Source organism: Cyprinus carpio, chromosome B15 (assembly GCF_018340385.1).
Source record: "Cyprinus carpio isolate SPL01 chromosome B15, ASM1834038v1, whole genome shotgun sequence".
NCBI lineage: Eukaryota > Metazoa > Chordata > Actinopteri > Cypriniformes > Cyprinidae > Cyprinus > Cyprinus carpio.
Genome location: NC_056611.1, coordinates 23,098,566 through 23,116,065, shown reverse-complemented (window position 1 = coordinate 23,116,065; position 17,500 = coordinate 23,098,566). Strand labels below are relative to the sequence as shown.

Sequence of the window (17,500 nt, the reverse complement as noted above, 5' to 3'; positions counted from 1 at the left end):
TATTTTATTACTACTGACTATATTCTGCATGCACTCCGGAGGTTGAGCAGTGTTGCGTCGTATAAAAGCAAATATAAAAGCTGATTTCTTAAACTGTGAAATACTTTTGCAGTTATATTGTTTTTTTTTTTAGATACACTTTATAATCATCTTTTTTATACTCAACAATTCTGTTATCCTCATTCACAGGGTGTCGATGGACTACCTGGAATACCTGGACCAGAAGTATGTACTAAGTGCAAAAACACCTAATGCAAAAGTCCTTATATAAGCTATAATGTATTACTTAAGTGCAGTTTTATTTATTAGTTAGGTTTGTTTTGTTTGTGTGTGTCTGTGTTTGCATGTGCACAAAGGGGCTAAAAGGGGTCTTTGGCCCACAAGGTCCACCAGGACGAATGGGACCTAATGGATATATGGTGAGAAAAGCATTTACTCTTCAAATAGCACCATTTTTTCTTCATCCATAGTATTATTATATGTATAATAATATAATAATGTATGTATTCTGTTTTTTTGTAGTTGTTCTTGTTGTTTTTTTTTGTTGCAAAATTCAAAAGATCAGTAAAATGTTTTTGAAAAGAGTATCTTATGCTCACCAAAAATATACTTTTTAAAAATATTTTTATTATTTTTATATTTTTAATTTTTTTTTTTTTTTTTAATTATAGGGCTTACAAGGATTACCAGGTCCAAGAGGCCTACCCGTGAGTTTTGCAAGTGCATGCCTATGAAACTGAAAATTCACTGAGTTTCTTTATCTGAAGTTTACAGTTAATTGGCTCAGATTTGAAAACCTGAAAATCTTTGTTTGAGTGCAGCAGCCCTAGACTTCTAGCATCTTTTGTTTAACATGCACTTCTGCTTGTTCTTCTGTTGCCTGTGCATAATTTGAAGCCGTTTTTAATTATTTTAAATGTTCTTGAATGATATTTGGTTCGTTGTCCATAGGGAGACCCAGGAAGATCACTGTCTGGACCAAAAGGAGTTGAGGTAAATAACACACGTAGAAGTAATGACTTTATATCGTCCTTGAATTTGTGTTTAACAACATCATCTTGAATCTCTTACAGGGGGAACAGGGGGAACAGGGTAAACCAGGTCCTTTTGAATATGTGGAGCCCAACCCAGAAGACTGTTTAAAAGGCGAAAAGGTAAAGCGTCCATATGTGAAACAAGTTTTCAGCTGTTGAGGACCCCAGGCAGATTCGAAGGAGAAAATGATGGGGGAAATTTATCACTTTTTTTGTAGGGGAGGAAAGGACAGAAAGGAATTTGTGGACCACCTGGCCCAGGGGTGAGTATTGCTGCATATTTATTTGAATTTATTAGTCCTAATAACTTCTGAACTAACATAGCAAGCCCTGATACAGTATGTGACCTGTGTTAGCTGAAGCGCATTAATGTGGTTTTACATTCATTTTTGTGTTTCTCAGGGTTTTGAAGGGCATCCAGCAGAAAAAGGAGAGAAAGGCATAATTGGTTTACCTGGTCTCAGAGTAAGATTATTCACTAGTTTTCATATCAGTTGATCCACTACAAACCAACACCACAATCCAGCCAAACATAACACCTCAAACCAACAGATAAGACTACAAACCATCTAATAACAAAAATTGAACCTCTCATTACACTCGAAAACAAAAAAATCATAGACTTCCAAACCAACCAATCAAAACATTCCAGAATAACCAATTAAAATATCAGTATTAAGCATCGGATTCCTTTCATTCCTTTCACTTTCAAGTATGAGTTCATTTTAAAAAAAGTTAGAAAACTAATTAAATAACCGAAACTCTTCATCCTTTTACTTTTTCAGTTATACATGTTGTTTTATTTTTAAAAACATTAGGGCCCGCCTGGATATCCAGGAAGAAATGGCTTTCCAGGATATAAGGTACACATTTTAATCATTTATAATTTACTATTAATAAGGATTTATTTATTTTAAAATGATAGGTTTGTTGAATTATACTGTTGGTCACTTCTGATGTTATGTTTTTACATATACAGGGGGCACTAGGGGAAAATGGTCTCCCTGGTCTATTTGGCAACCCAGGGCCAAAGGTCAGGCACACATTCTGATTAGACATTGTATAAAAAAAAACAATGATTTTGTAAGAGTCATCTACTTGCAGTATATTGTCATCTGTTTGCTGACACTGCTGCTGTGAATGTGTAACAGGGCTACCCAGGAGACCCCGGACCTAAAGGAAACCCAAAATACCATTACAACAATATGATGGGTAATGGAGTTAACATTAGATCAAACATCGATACAAATCATTGCAAAGCAACTTTACAGAAAATTAAGTTTCTACAATATTTAGTAGTAGCTTATCAGTGGTGACTGTCAGTTCATGTGCATATGGCAGAAATGTTCAGAAAAATCAATAAAAGACGTAAACAAACAGATGATTAACACTATTAACAGCAATTATGCAATCAAACTTATAGCAAAATGTGGTAGTTCTGTATGTTGTCTCTGGGTTAGCATCATCTGAGGTCCTCTGAGGGGTTGGCATCATCTCTTCTCAGGTGTTCTGGATCCAGACTGGAGCTTGTGGAAATCCTAGTTACCACGGGATGTAAATCCCAGCAGAAACAGAGAAACAAATAGAGACATAATTAGCGTAGCTGCTGTTCCAGCCAAGTAAAATTAATTAGTTTAACCCGAGCTAAAGAATAATAATGCGCATTTGATTTGATGATGCAGATGAGGTGGATCTGTTTGGAGAGTTTTTATACATCATTGTATTTTTATATATCAAATGTATAATATAATATATATATAAATATGATATTTAATTTTAAAAGTTTTTAAATTTGTGTATTATAAAAGCTCATGTTTTTTAATAATTTTTTTTATTAACAGACAAAAACAATAATACAAAGGGTTAAACCATATTACGGTAGAATAATAGAAACAGAACAATAATAATAATTCTAAAAAAAAAACAAAAAAAAACAATAGATAATACAATGAAAATAAAATATATAAAATTCTCAGTCTGACATTGACCTAGCTATTTGCCCCTCAGCCCATTCTATCTCATATAGTACAAGTAAACCAGTTATTCAGGAAAAAGGTTATTCAATTACAAATCTTCCCTTAAATATAATCTCTTGTAAACTGGTTGGAAGATGTTCCATAACAGGCCCCCACATCTCTTCAAACATGGCACTGTCTCCCCTAACCACTGCAGTTAGTCTCTCAATAGGCAATATTCTGAAGATCTCTATACCAAAGGGAAAGTGATGGGGGTCTATAGTGAATCCAGTCAATAAGGATGCATTTTCTAGCGGGTAACAGGAGTTTATCACAGAGTAGAAACCGGTTAGCGGTTAAAGCAATGTCTTTTGCTGGCAATCCAAGTAAAAAAAAAAAAAAAAAAAAAAACAGGGTCTTTGGTAAAGTTTATTTTAAAAATATTCCCCATCTTCCGTGCCACCCCCTCCCAAAACTTTGTGATGACTGGACAATTTCAAAAACAATGCATGAAAGTTCCAATTTCACTCTGGAATTTATTGCATAATGGAGAGTAATTACTATTCATCGTATTCAGAATTTGTGGGGTAATGTAGCGTCTTAGCAATAATTCATCTGGCTTTTTCCCTTGCCAGATGAATTTTGAATATTCTTTTTAAGAAAACCAGAGTGGTAATATTTGCATGGGATGTAATATTCAAGGAAGGATGTTCATTTTAATGAGATTAATTCTCCCCATCCAAAATATGGGATCTCCAACCCTGCTCCTGGAGAGCTACCATCCTGCAGACTTCAGTTCCAACCCTGCTCCAACACACCTGTCTGTAATTATCAAGTAGCCCTGAACACCTTGATTAGCTGCTTCAGGCGTGTTTGATTGGGGTTGGAGCTGAAATCTGCAGGACAGTAGCTCTCCAGGAACAGGGTTGGAGACCCCTGACTTAAAAGGACAATTCAACAAGGACCTAGTAGAGATATCTCCCCCTAGGGGCATAACTTCAGATTTATCATAATTTATCTTGTAACCCGATATCAAACTAAAAGAATCAATAGTCTTGAGAACTGTGGGAATAGAAGTTTCCGCCTTTGTAAGAAAAAGAAGTATATTGTCAGCATATAATGCAATTTTATGAACTGACTGACCAATCTCAACCCCCTGGATATCAGTGTGAATTCTAATAGTCTCTGCAAGGGGTTCCAGAATTAAGGCAAAAAGGAGAGGGGACAGAGAGCAATCTTGCCTTGTACCTCGCCCTAGTGGAAAAGGAAGAGCGTGAAAGCCGTTGGTAATAACACAAGCAGTTGGTACACAGTATAAAGTCTGAATCTAGTTGATAAAGTCTGTACCTAAATTAAACTTGCCCAGCACCTCAAACATACAAGCCCAATCCACACGGTCAAACACCTTTTCTGTGTCTAAGGAAATGGCAAGCCACTTGAGTTTTGGATATTTGTGAATACTGTATTATGTTTAACAGTCTCCTGACATTGGAATATGACAACCTTTGTTGAATAAAACCTGTCTGGTCTGGGTTTATTAGGTGAGGGAGGAGAGATTCAAGTCTTCTTGCTAACAGCTTGGATAGTAGCTTACAATCCACATTTAACAATCTTATAGGCCTGGCTTATGATTTTTTCATGTGTGCTCTAGGAGTACCTGGAGACCGCGGGCTTCCTGGTGCAGCTGGACCTCCTGGTGATAGAGGGCCGACGGGTATACCTGGAGTCCCTGGTTATCCAGGAGCATCTATAAAAGGTCTGAAATATCTTAAATGTAATTTTTGTATTGTATTTATATACTTAGATGTCTTGGTGTGTATTTTTCTTTTTTTTCTTTTTTCTCTTTCTAACTCTGCTCTGCTTTTAGGTCCAGTGGGTGAATCTGGTTTACAGGGTTTAAATGGACCTAAAGGAGAAAAAGGTGACCCAGGAAAAATATACGGGGCATACTTAAACTATGGTAATGTTTCAGATTTTTTATGTTTGCTTACAAAAATATTTTTAATATGCATTTTCCTACACATTATAATGACTTGAAAGAGTTATTGTATTATTTGTGTGACTTAATTGTTAGGGGCAATCGTAGAAAGCTGGATTTTTTTCTCATTTTGAACTGAAGGTGCAATTTCTACACCGGTTTTTGCTTAAAGCAAATGATGTACGTTTATATTTGTAGTCATTAGTGGGATTTGAGGGATTCAAAATTTGTAAGTAGTGTATTTATTCATAATCTTATTCAGAGATCTGCTGTTTTCTCCAAAACACAATAAGTACTGCGTAGACTGGAAAATAATAAAAAATCTTCAATACCTGAAGTGGGGAAATGTGTGTATGTATGTATGTGTGTGTATATATATATGTATATGTATATGTATATGTATGTGTGTGTGTGTGTGTGTGTGTGTGTGTGTGTGCTGTCAAATGATTAATCACGATTAATCGCATCCAAAATAATTTTTTTTGTTTACATAATATATATGTGTGTGTACTGTGTATATTTATTATGTACATATACATACACATACATGCATGTATATATTTACAAAAACTTTTATGTTTATATATTAAATATATTTTTATATAATATAAATGATATGAATATAAATATATACATGTAAATATTTTCAAAATATATATTGTATGTGTGTGTGTTTGTATATACATAATAAATATACACAGTACACACATATATTATGTGAACAAAAACTTTTATTTTGGATTTGTATATATATATATTAGGGCTGTCAAAATTAACGTGTTAACTAAAACTTATTTTAATGGCTTTTAATGGAACTAATTTTATTAATGCAGGATTAACACAGCGCGTATTTTCTGTTTGACCCATTGCCTAGCCCGTAGTTGGAGAAATGCAGATGCTGACAGTGTTGCCAACTTACTTGGCGAATTTGTCTTGCTGAAATTAGATTCAGAGACTTTTTTTTTTTTTTTTAAAAAAAGCACATAACATTTCCAACAATACATAATTTGGACAAACCTTATTTAGTTTCTGAGACTCACTGGTACTGCTGCGCAAGCTCGAGGTTTTGCATCTGCTCTGTTCAGCAAGCAGCTGAAAGTAGCAGCTATTTTAGTTAAATCAGATATTATGTTGCTTCTCTAATTTTACATGCAAGTATAGCCGAAATTACAGCATATCTATTGTCTTTATCTTATGTGTATTTGATTTCATCAGATGACAGCTCGATTATAAATCAGGACTTTTGTGCAGATCAACATCTTGGAAGGGAGAGCTGGTGTAGTCTTAATGGGTTGCTTTTCAGTTACTATTTTATATTAATTTGGTTTACTGACAACAGAAACAGTAAAATATAACAATGAAAACAGTTTTATTGAGAATTTGGCTGCATCAAAATACAGTATGTGGGCACAGAGAGGCAAACAAATAACATTAAAAAGTTATTTGAAAGACATCTATTACCTTTGAAATGTCTAGTCTTTATATTTTATGTTGAGTATGGTTTATATATATATATATATATATAGTTGGTATTTTATGCTGATTTGCTGCTCAAGAAACCAGTTTGTTATAGATTTTTTTTTTTTTTTGTTTGTTTGATGGATAGTTTGTTTAGAGGGATTTATTTTTTTAAAAGAATTTTTTTTTGTTGACTTTAATCAACTTCATATGTCCTTTCTTTAAAAAAAAAAATAATTAAAACCTTTCTGAGTCTGACCCTAAAAATGTGTACTGTAGTGTACGGTTTTCTCACGCTTTCAATTTAAATGTCAAAAACGAGAGAGAATAGATTCTTTATGGTTTTGTAATATTATTTAGTAACATAATCTATCTTCATCTAGGGGAACCTGGAAAACGTGGCCCTCCTGGACCCAAAGGACAAAAAGGAATTCCTGGTAATCCTGGTGAGTGGATGTGGATTTTTCCCCCTCAGATTGTTACATTTCCTATTGTCTGTCTTAACCAGTCCTGACAAATTGATGTGATTGATTCACATCAAAGTATCTGTATATATTTGTATAAAATGCATGTTAGAGAGAGGCAAGAAATGAAAACCATTAGTCTGTATAATTAGACATTTGAGAGCATGTAAGTTTTTACTTAGTTCCAATAATTCTTTTGTTTACTTTTCATAATTGCCTTTTGTCATTGAGATGTCTTTTGTCATTTTATGTCTTTTCATTTCATTCGTTATTAATATTAATAAAACATTTTGCATGTTTAGTTTAGACACACTAACCTATGTCTCATTTTGTTGACATTATTGATAATGTCGTGTGTGCATCATCACTGAAGTTATTGTATGTTCTTCAAGCATGTCATCCTTCTTTGTTTGCCTGCTTGCATGTTGTCTTTGTGTGTACGTCCATCCTGTTACGGTGTCAACATTTGTCTCATCATCTGTTTCGAGTGAACAGTTTGCGGTGAGCACAATGTTTTGACAGGCACATGCTACATACATTTATTCAACACCTTTATACATGTAACATAATACTTAGATACATAAGGCATGCAACTTTAAGAGCTATCATTCTAAAGAAATACAGCTAATACACTGTGATGAGAGTAATTGTCTGTGATACAGGTTACTACTGCCTGCCTGGTGAGCGTGGAGAATCTGGACAGGTTGGAAATAGAGGGCCTCCTGGATTAAAAGGTGTTCAGGGGAGAAAAGGTGAGTTTTCATACATTGATATATAATCTTATATTTATATAAAGATTTATATACATGTGTGAATGTCATTCTATTAGATTCAAAACATCAAACCAAGTGGTGTCTGCAAACGATGCAGTATTTTTTTTTCAATTCAAGTTTATTTGTATAGTGCTTTTCATGATACAAATCATTGCAAAGCAGCTTTACAGAAAATTAAATTTCTACAGTATATTTAGTAGTAGCTTGTCAGTGGTGACTGTCAAATTGATGTACATATGGAAGAAATGTACAGTAAAATTTAGTTAATGACGTAATCAAACCATGAACACTATTAACAGCAATGATTATATGTTGCAATCAAACTTGTAGCAAAATTTGGTAGTTTACGTTGTTTCAGGGTTGGCGTCCTCTGAGGGGTTTGCATCATCTCTTCTCAGGTGTTTGGTCATCTCAGGTCTTTGTAAGGGCTGGATCCAGACTGAAGCTTGTGTAATTCCTAGTATCCTGTGGCAGATTAGCATAGCTGTTGTTCCAACCAAGCAAAAATTATTTGTTCAAACTAAGCTAAGGAATAATAATGTGCATTTGATATAACTGCAGTACAAGATTATGAGATGCATTATTTGAATGCTATGCCAAAGAGATGTGTCTTTAATCTAGATTTAAACAGAGCGAATGTGTCTGAACCCTGAACGTTATCAGGAAGGCTGTGTCAGAATTTGGGAGCTCTACAGTACCTCCTTTAGTGGACTTTGCTATCCGAGGTATTACCAAAAGACAAGAGTTTTGCGACCTTGGGAAGCATGATGGATTGTAGCGTGGTAGAAGACTAGTTAGGTACACAGGAGCTAAAACATTAAGGGCCTTGTAGGTAAGTAATAATATTTTGTAACTGATACGGAACTTAATAGGTAGTCAGTGCAGAGACTGTAAAATTGGGGTAATATAATCATATTTTCTTGACCTGGTAAGGACTCTAGCCACTGCATTTTGGACTACCTGTAGCTTGCTTATTGAGGATGCAGAACAACTACCTAGCAGTGCATTACAACTGTCCAGTCTAGAGGTCATGAATGCATGAACTAGCTTTTCTGCATCAGAAACAGGGAACATGTTTCGTAGCTTGGCAATGTTTCTAAGATAGAAGAATGCTGTTTTTGTAACATGGGAAATATGATTTTCAAAAGACAAGTTGCTCTCTAACATTACACCCAGATTTCTGACTGTAAAGGAAGTAACAGTACATCCGTCTAGTTGCAAATTGTAATCCAAGATATTCTGTGTACTGCTTTTTGGTCCAATAATCTCTTTCTTATCCGAATTTAATAGGAGAAAATTATTGGTCATCCAATTTTTTACATTTTTAATACCCTCTGTTAGCTTAGAAGTTTCATCTGGTCTTGTTGAGATATATAGAAGATGGAAACTAATTCCGTATTTTTTTAATAATATTATCAAGGGGTAACGTATATTGAAAATGGCAGAGGACCTAGGACAGATCCTTGTGGCACTCCATATTTTACTGGTGATAATTGAGATGACTCCCCATTTAAATAAACAAAGTGGTAGCGATCAGACAGTTAGGATCTAAACCATCTTAAAACCTGCTCTTGAATACCTGTATAGTTTTGTAATCGATCTATGAGTATGTCATGATCCATAGTGTCGAATGCAGCAATAAGATCAAGTAAAATTAGCAATGAGATACAGCCTTGGTCTGACGCAAGAAGCAAGTAATTTGTAATTTTAACAAGTGCAGTTTCTGTGCTATGATGGAGCCTGAAACCTGACAATTCTTCATAGAGGTAATTTTTTTGCAAGAAGGCGCACAATTGAGCAGACACAATTTTTCAAAAATTTTAGACATAAACGGAAGATTTGAAATGGGTCTTTAATTTGCCAGTTCATTAGGATCTAGTTGTGGTTTCTTAATAAGAGGTTTAATAACTGCAAGCTTGAATGGTTTTGGGACGTGACCTAAAGGTAACGATGAGTTAATAATATTGAGAAGCGGTTCTTCTGCTACAGGTAACAACTCTTGCAGTAATTTAGTGGTTACAGGATCTTATAGGCATGTTGTTGGTTTAGATGCAGTGATAAGTTTATTTAGCTCATCCTGTCCTGTATTTGTAAAGCACTGCAGTTTTTCTTTGGGTGTGATGAATGAAGCTGAAGTACTAGACGCTGTAGAATCTAAATTTGTTATTGTATTTCTAATGGTATCTATTTTATTAGTGAAGAAATTCATAAATGCATTACTAATAAACTGTGAGGGAATATTTAGATCGGGAGGCATCTGGTTATTTGTTAATCTAGCCACTGTGCTAAATAAAAACCTTGGATTGTTTTGGTTATTTTCTATGAGTTTGCGGATATGCTCAGCCCTGGCAGCTTTTAGAGCCTGTCTATTGCTCCATGCAACTCTTAAAACTTCCAAGTAAATTTTTCTCCATTTGCGCTCAAGATTACAAGTTTCTTTTTTGAGAGAATTGAACATTAAAAAATGTTTACCTAAAACCTTTAAGTCAGTTAAACCAGAAAGAACATTTTTTGAACAGTACATATTTTGTTGTCGAACATTACTGTAAATATTTTGGTTAAAAATTGTGCTTTTTTGATATTTTGTTATATAATATTAACCTTAAATTTTGTGATGTAGCTTAATATTCCAAATACTTTTTTTGTTCATTTTTTCTGGTGCTGTCCGTGGTGCTGATTATTTTTGTTTCTTTTGTACCAACTGTAAAGTTATGTGTAGTGTGTATCAGTTTCCATTAGGAGGCGGCAAAGGGTGCATCTTTTCAACCCAGGTATGAGCACATTGTGTTTCCTTTCAGGTCCTGATGGGAGATGTGCATGTGAACCCCTTGGTGATATACCTGGCGATCCTGGCCTCCCAGGCCTTCAGGGTGTCCCTGGTTATCCAGGGCAAAAAGGGTTCCAGGGTCCTCCTGGTGATGTCGGACCCATTGGAGATATGGGTGGGAGAGGTGTAACTGTACGTAAACCTGGTTGAAATTCAGTATGTTTATATTCTGCTTGTGTGTAATTAATCTTTTTTGTGTGTGTGTGTGTGTGTCTTGTTGTTTCTCAGGGTCCCAGAGGCTTCACAGGTGTCAGAGGGCTTAAAGGAGAGAAAGGAGAAGTTAGGATGATCTGCACAAAGGGTGAAGCATATTCGCAGTTAAAGGATTTTTTTTTTTTTTTATATCCAGATTTTAAGACTCACCCAAAATGGTCTAACATCTAAGGATAGGTTCTATATTATAATTCAGCATGAACTGTTAAATGCCTGATAATGAAACTATAATGCTGTTTTTTTAATCCTTGAGAATTATGCCAGAATTGTGATTTAAAGTTTTATGTTTCTTCAGATTTTTCTTAAATTATCTATCAAATCTGTCATCTTTATTTTACATACAACTGACATGCAGTTATCACAACTTTTTGCATTATGTTAAAGGGGAGAAAGGTGACGTTGGATCTGTTGGTCCATTTGGAAAACCAGGGTATAATGGGAGAAAAGGAGCTGATGGGAAGATGGGGGCCCCTGGAGATCCTGGATCTATGGTAAGACATGTAAACAATTATAAAATGAAATTAAAAAGTCATATATAGTTGTGAAGTAGTACTGTACATTCTACCATGCATTCAATGATTTCTGAATATCATGTAAAACCAAAGACTTGAGTAGTGTTTACATTAGCATCACAGGGATAAATTGCATTTTAAAAATATATTAAAGTAGAAAACTGTTATTTTAAATTGTAATATTATTTCACAATATTATATATTATATTTATTTATTTATTTATTTATTTATTTATTTATTTGAAGAGTTCATATGCAAAAGCCTCTAAGTGCCATCTGAAATTTTCATCTAAAATGAGCAATTTTAATCAGGCTCCTATATTCATTTTTAGTTCTTTTACTTTAATAGCCTAGAAAAGGACCTGCACATTGCCATTAAAGTAAAATTACTGTTGAGGACTTGCTCTATATATATATATATATATTATATATATATATATATATATATATATATATATATATATATATATATATATATATATAAATAGAATGATTTATTTGTGTATTAATTTACAATCATTTTTTTTTTTTTTTTATTTTTTTTTAAGTTTTTTTTACTTTTTTGGTAGATAGTGTTGTTGGTCCACCAGGTGACAGGGGGAGTCCAGGACCTGTTGGTGTAAAAGGCCGCAGAGGTCCACCTGGTCCTCCTGGCCCAAATATGATGGGGTCAGTTGGGCGACGGGGGGAACCAGGGGAACCAGGACCTCAAGGCCAGACGGGACCCCCTGGTTCTAAAGGCGTTCAAGGTACGTAAGGCGTTCAGTAGGCTTAGTAAGTTTTTTTTATTGCTATCCACTATAAATACAATTTGTTGAAAACAAATGTCAGAATGGAGGAAGTTGAAATCTGTTAACGATGTCAAATGTTTGAGGTCAGTGAGAATTTCCTGATTTTTTTTTTTTTTTTTTTTTTTTTTTGGGTAGGTGATACCCCGCCCTGTGCACCTGGCATACGTGGAGTCCCTGGTTCTAAAGGAATGCCTGGACGTAAAGGTAAATATATACTGAAGTAATTTCTAAATGAAAGAGTGAGAGGATTCTCTCAGTTTGGTTGAAAAAATAAATGATACAACTGAAGGAATAAAAGTATTGTAGAGGAATAAAAGGAACTGATTATTGTAAAAGAGTATTTAATGTTAAATTGAATAAGAGTATTTTACCTTTAAAGTGTAAAGTGTAAAAAATAAAAGCGTAATAAGTCTTTGTTATATATGTTAATAATATTATAAATTAGATTATATTGTTACATTCTTTCGCTCATCATTGGGTGCCAATTTTAATTCTAGATCTGACTTTCTTATATACAATCATTCTCTAAATGGTAAGAATATTTTTGATTAGTGCACTTTTGTGGTTATAACTGAGTACAACCAATAGATTCAATTTTAGATTTTTTTTTATGTTTTTAAAATTAATTGAAAACAATGTGGTGGACATCTAGTGGTTGCAAAATCTGTGGAAAAATGTCGGACTTAGTTTATGTTTTGTTGCAAAATGTGTATTGAACTAATGAAGCCTGTTTTGGACTCTTAAAATTCTTTAAAAAGCGTTTCTCTTAAACTGCAAATATATGATTTGAAAGGGACCCGATTCTTAAAGTAGAAATATGGCAGTACTGATGACTTTTATCAGATACAGTGTACTGTATGACCAAAACCTTCATGTTTTCTTTCAGGTGAGATAGGTAAGCTTGGAAATCCAGGATGCAAAGGACAAACTGGACCAGATGGTCCCAAGGGAGAGTGTGGAGACCCTGGCGATAGTGGGTTAGCAGGATCTCAAGGTAGAGAATATAATTTAAGGTTTTTGTGTATTTAAATACATTTCTGGTCAACTTTATGAATGTTTCTAAATCTTTGAATAAGCCCTATTTGATTCTATTCAACATGCATTTATCAATTATTCGATATCCACATGATCAACTTGACTAGAGCACGTCAAGTTGGAAAGTGTTGCAAAAATCTAATATCCCTGCAATCTCATCTGCAGGCCCAGTTGGATATTTAGGAGATCCAGGTGACACTGGCCCAGATGGCATGAGTATTGGTGGCTCACCTGGCACACCTGGTAATCGTGGACCCCAGGGTCTGAAAGGGTCTTTTGGGAACTCTATTCCAGGGGCCCCAGGACCGAAGGGGCCCAGTGGGGTTCAGGGATGTCAGGGCCCTAAAGGTGTACCTGGACCTCCTGGACCAATTGGATTGCAAGGTACTACATTGAGACATTGAGACTTGAATCATATCTGGCAAACAGCAATAATATATAAAGAAAATAGTATTTAATGGTTATTAAATAAAGGTTTTAGGATCTGAAAATATCCCAGAAAGTCCATCAATATTAATTGACACTTTCTGCAGGTGCATCTGGAGTTCATGGACTTCCCGGTAGAAAAGGGGAAAAAGGAATGGGTGGTACACCAGGAGCACCTGGTTGCCCAGGTAGGGGACCAGAGCTGTGTGACAAAGGACAAGCTGGTCCACCTGGTAAACCAGGATCACCAGGCTTCACTGGACGGAGAGGTGAGTAGAGACCACTGTATGAACAGAAGCTTGTTGAGATTGTTCTCATAATAATGTCACTTTTCTGTGTTAGGCTGCCCTGGAGAGAAAGGACCACCTGGGGGGGTGGGATCTCCAGGCATTGGAGTCAAAGGACAACGTGGTAAGCCTGGTACCCCAGGCTTTCAGGGACGCACAGGCCTTCAGGGACCTTCAGGACTCCAAGGGGACTGTGGAAACCCTGGAGGTCCTGGACCAAAGGGTAAAGAGTGTGACATTTAAACAAATCGCTAACTGTGGTTTGCAACATTTTGATTACCTGGAACATATTTACAGTTAAGATGAATGTTAACATTAATGGTAGCTTTACAGTGTATACACTACCAAGTGTATTGAAAGAAGTCAACAAGGTCACTTTTATATAATACAAAATACAGTAATATTTGGAAATATTATTACAATAAAAAAAAACTTTTTTTTAATTTTTATTTACTTAATAACTTATTTATTCCTGTAAAGCAATGCTAATTTTTTAGCAGCCATGACTACAGTCTTCAGTGTCCCATGATCTTTCAGAAATCATTCTAATATACAGATTTTTTAGGTCAAGAAATATTTCTTATTATTATCAAAGTTGAAAACTGTTGCTGTATATGGGGCTGGGAGAGGGGATTTTTTATGAATAGAAAGTTGACGCGTTCTTGCTGAACAAAAGTATTAATTTGTTAATACTAATAAATTATTATTAATAAAAATAATATTTACATGAAATGCCATTATTATGGTTTTAATATTAATAGTTGATTTAAAAAAAAAAAGAAATACTGAATGAATGTAGTCATTAGCTTCAACACTGAAATGTATTTATTTTTTGAAGTGTGTTAAATCAAATTTCCATTTAAATATATGTTATATTGTTATTTAGAGATAAATACAAAAAGGCTGTCAGATTCTCAGTTGTCATATGGTATTGCAACTTAGGTTTGCCTGGATTTCCTGGTCAAGATGGCTGTCCTGGCAACATAGGGAAACCTGGCCCTTTGGGAGCTCCTGGACCGAAAGGCTTTAAGGGTCTCAATGGATATCCAGGTTTCCCAGGGGTAAACGGAAACAAGGGCCAAAAAGGTATTTTAAAACACTGTGATATACCATATTGTCATGCTTTAGGTCAGGTCTAATGTACTGATGGCAGTAAGTGTATCAAATACACATGTTCTTATATGTTTTCTGTTTTTTACAGGATGCATTGGGCCTCCAGGACCTCCGGGAGACATGATTTCAGTGCCATTGAAAGGCCAGCTAGGGCCACCTGGACTTAATGGGGAGAATGGGGTCTGTGGAGAAAGGGGTAAATCTGTAACAAATACTCAAATCCTGTATTGGTTTTTAACCTTTAAAAAAAACTTCACTGCATCATGTGGTTTACTTGCAGGTAATAAGGGTGACCCAGGGCAGCCTGGACAACCAGGGTATCCCGGACGTAATGGACCTCCAGGGTTTGAAAGTGGCCAGCGTGGACCGCCAGGCCTTCCTGGGTTGTGCGGCCCGCCTGGTGCACCTGGGCAATGTGGGCCAAAGGGAATTGTAGGATTCCCAGGGGATAATGGTGATCCAGTGAGTGGAAGTTCTTTTTTGAATATGAATCTTATTATTTAATTCTTGCCAAATTATTTTAATTTTGTTGTTGGTTTAATTGTCCTGACAGATATAGATGACTAATGAAAAATGAACTGTGATTATATGTAAATCATAGGCATTAATGCTTGTTTCTTTGTAGGGTGATCCTGGAATGTCTGGTCCGCCAGGAATCCCTGGCTTCCCTGGGTTTGATGGTCCTAAAGGTAAAATACAATGCTTGAAACTTTGCATACTCAAACCAACACAACCCTTAAAAATTTTGGGATTAGTAAGTTTTTTTATTATTATTGTTTTTGAAAGAAGTCTTTTATGGTCACCAAAGCAGCATTTATTTGATCAAAAATACAAGAAAAAAGCTAATATTGTTAAATATTATTCAGATTAATGTTTTCTAATATATTTTAAAATGTCATTTATTTCTTTGATGGCAAAGCTGAATTTTCAGCATTATTACTCCAGTCTTTAGTGTCACATGATCCTTCAAAAATCATTCTAATATGCTCAGGAAACATTTCTTATTAATTAAGATGAAAACATTGATTAATATTGAAAACAGTTGAGAAACTGTGAAAAACGTTCAGGATTCTTTGATGAATAGAAAGTTTAATAGAATAAAATTAATTTGAAATATAATCTTTATTTGAAATATAAACTTATAATCAATAAGCGGTAACTGTCACTTTTGATTAATTTGATGCATCCTTGTTAAATAAAAGTACCAGTTTCTTTAAAAAAAAAAACAACAACAAGTAATTCTGACTCCAAACCTTTGAAAGGTGTACGTGTCGTTTACATTTTCAAACCTATGACCCATACAACGAATACACAATCGTGTTATATTCAATCTGCACATTTAACTCTCCTTTGAAATTATATTAATTGCAAAACCTTCTTGTACTTTCTTGTATAGGTGACAAAGGTGAATCTGTTGGTGGGCCTGGACCAACAGGAGAGAGAGGTCCATGTGGAGAAAGAGGCGTGTCAGGTAACGTTCACCCTACTGCCCTCTTTCGTTCTTGTACTGTAATATGTATTTCTATAGTACAGAAATGCATTGGAAAAAATGATAGAGCTGTTAAACATTCTCTTTCTCCCAAATAGCTCCCCCTGGTGGCAAAGGAGACTGTGGTGACCCTGGCCCACAAGGGCCTAGGGGAAGTTCTGGTCCACCTGGACCACCTGGGAACAATGGCCTGACTGGACCTCCAGGTAAAATAGATCAGGCTCTGAATTAGCAGATACACACATCTGTGACTGTAAATCTTCTTAAGTCCATATTAATGCACCTTCTGCTATTCAGGAGTGGTTGGGCCACCAGGTCCATATGGAAGACATGGTCCAGAAGGTCCTGTGGGGCCACCAGGTAAACCAGGCCCTAAAGGAAACCCAGGATGCGGTGGCCTTAGAGGTTAGACTACTTATGCTGTGTACAAACAAACTGCCACTTATTTTAAAACTAGGACAATCATGTATATGTTTTAAACTATTTTCTTTTTTTTTTTTTTCACTTTCAGGACCTCCGGGGCCCCCAGGGCTCCATGGACTTGACGGCCTGAAGGGGGACAAGGGTGAAATGGGATATCGAGGTGAGATATCGAGGTTGTTTGTGCTGTCAGTAGTTTTTGATATTGCCAGATTGAAAACATCCCTGTCATTCCCTCTCTCTTTTGTTGTTCTTCAGGAGAGGATTTAAGCGGTGGTAGAGGCAATATAGGACCATTTGGAGACAAGGGCACTCCAGGAGACCCAGGGTCGCAATGTCCATCAAAAACAGGTGTTCGAGGTCCAAAAGGACAGTGTGGGAGCCAAGGTACATAACTCATAATTCTATTCAACCTATTCATAACCTCTCATAGAGACAGTTGCTGAATATTTGAACAGGAGGCTTCCCTTAAGGTTTTTATAAAAATGTGGTTCAACAGTGATATTTTTTAAGAAGTTTCCTTTTTTCAGCAAGGATACATTAAATTAAGTGTCTAGTGACACTAAAGACATTTACCTAAAATTTTAAAAAGTAAAAAAAAAAAAAAAAAAAACCCACACAATCTCTTTTCAACATTGATAATATTGTTTAATAATCGTGTAATAATGTTATGAAATATTTCTTGAGCAGCTAATCAGCATGTGACATTGAAGACTGGAATAATG

At 35.4% G+C, this 17,500-nt stretch overlaps 1 protein-coding gene across 4 annotated transcripts in view; it reads left to right on the top strand.

The window, feature by feature from the left end:
• col4a4 (collagen, type IV, alpha 4) overlaps positions 1-17,500 on the top strand; it is a 68,172-nt gene that overhangs the window by 37,222 nt on the left and 13,450 nt on the right. For 2 of the 4 annotated variants that reach the window (XM_042739895.1, XM_042739894.1), the window contains exons 9-41: positions 190-225; positions 357-419; positions 672-707; positions 952-993; positions 1,074-1,154; positions 1,253-1,297; positions 1,437-1,499; positions 1,853-1,897; positions 2,014-2,067; positions 2,186-2,246; positions 4,641-4,745; positions 4,857-4,949; positions 6,809-6,871; positions 7,385-7,390; positions 7,552-7,641; positions 10,461-10,621; positions 10,718-10,790; positions 11,087-11,193; positions 11,780-11,963; positions 12,141-12,209; positions 12,892-12,999; positions 13,206-13,424; positions 13,574-13,735; positions 13,809-13,976; positions 14,696-14,839; positions 14,955-15,062; positions 15,147-15,328; positions 15,492-15,555; positions 16,263-16,337; positions 16,454-16,561; positions 16,653-16,760; positions 16,867-16,938; positions 17,034-17,162. In XM_042739895.1, coding sequence (XP_042595829.1) covers positions 190-225; positions 357-419; positions 672-707; positions 952-993; positions 1,074-1,154; positions 1,253-1,297; positions 1,437-1,499; positions 1,853-1,897; positions 2,014-2,067; positions 2,186-2,246; positions 4,641-4,745; positions 4,857-4,949; positions 6,809-6,871; positions 7,385-7,390; positions 7,552-7,641; positions 10,461-10,621; positions 10,718-10,790; positions 11,087-11,193; positions 11,780-11,963; positions 12,141-12,209; positions 12,892-12,999; positions 13,206-13,424; positions 13,574-13,735; positions 13,809-13,976; positions 14,696-14,839; positions 14,955-15,062; positions 15,147-15,328; positions 15,492-15,555; positions 16,263-16,337; positions 16,454-16,561; positions 16,653-16,760; positions 16,867-16,938; positions 17,034-17,162 — 3,124 coding nt within the window. Of the gene's footprint in view, positions 1-189; positions 226-313; positions 420-671; positions 708-951; positions 994-1,073; positions 1,155-1,252; positions 1,298-1,436; positions 1,500-1,852; positions 1,898-2,013; positions 2,068-2,185; positions 2,247-4,640; positions 4,746-4,856; positions 4,950-6,808; positions 6,872-7,384; positions 7,391-7,551; positions 7,642-10,460; positions 10,622-10,717; positions 10,791-11,086; positions 11,194-11,779; positions 11,964-12,140; positions 12,210-12,891; positions 13,000-13,205; positions 13,425-13,573; positions 13,736-13,808; positions 13,977-14,695; positions 14,840-14,954; positions 15,063-15,146; positions 15,329-15,491; positions 15,556-16,262; positions 16,338-16,453; positions 16,562-16,652; positions 16,761-16,866; positions 16,939-17,033; positions 17,163-17,500 lie in introns of all 4 variants that reach the window. The other 2 variants (XM_042739897.1, XM_042739896.1) reach the window with 2 other exon arrangements.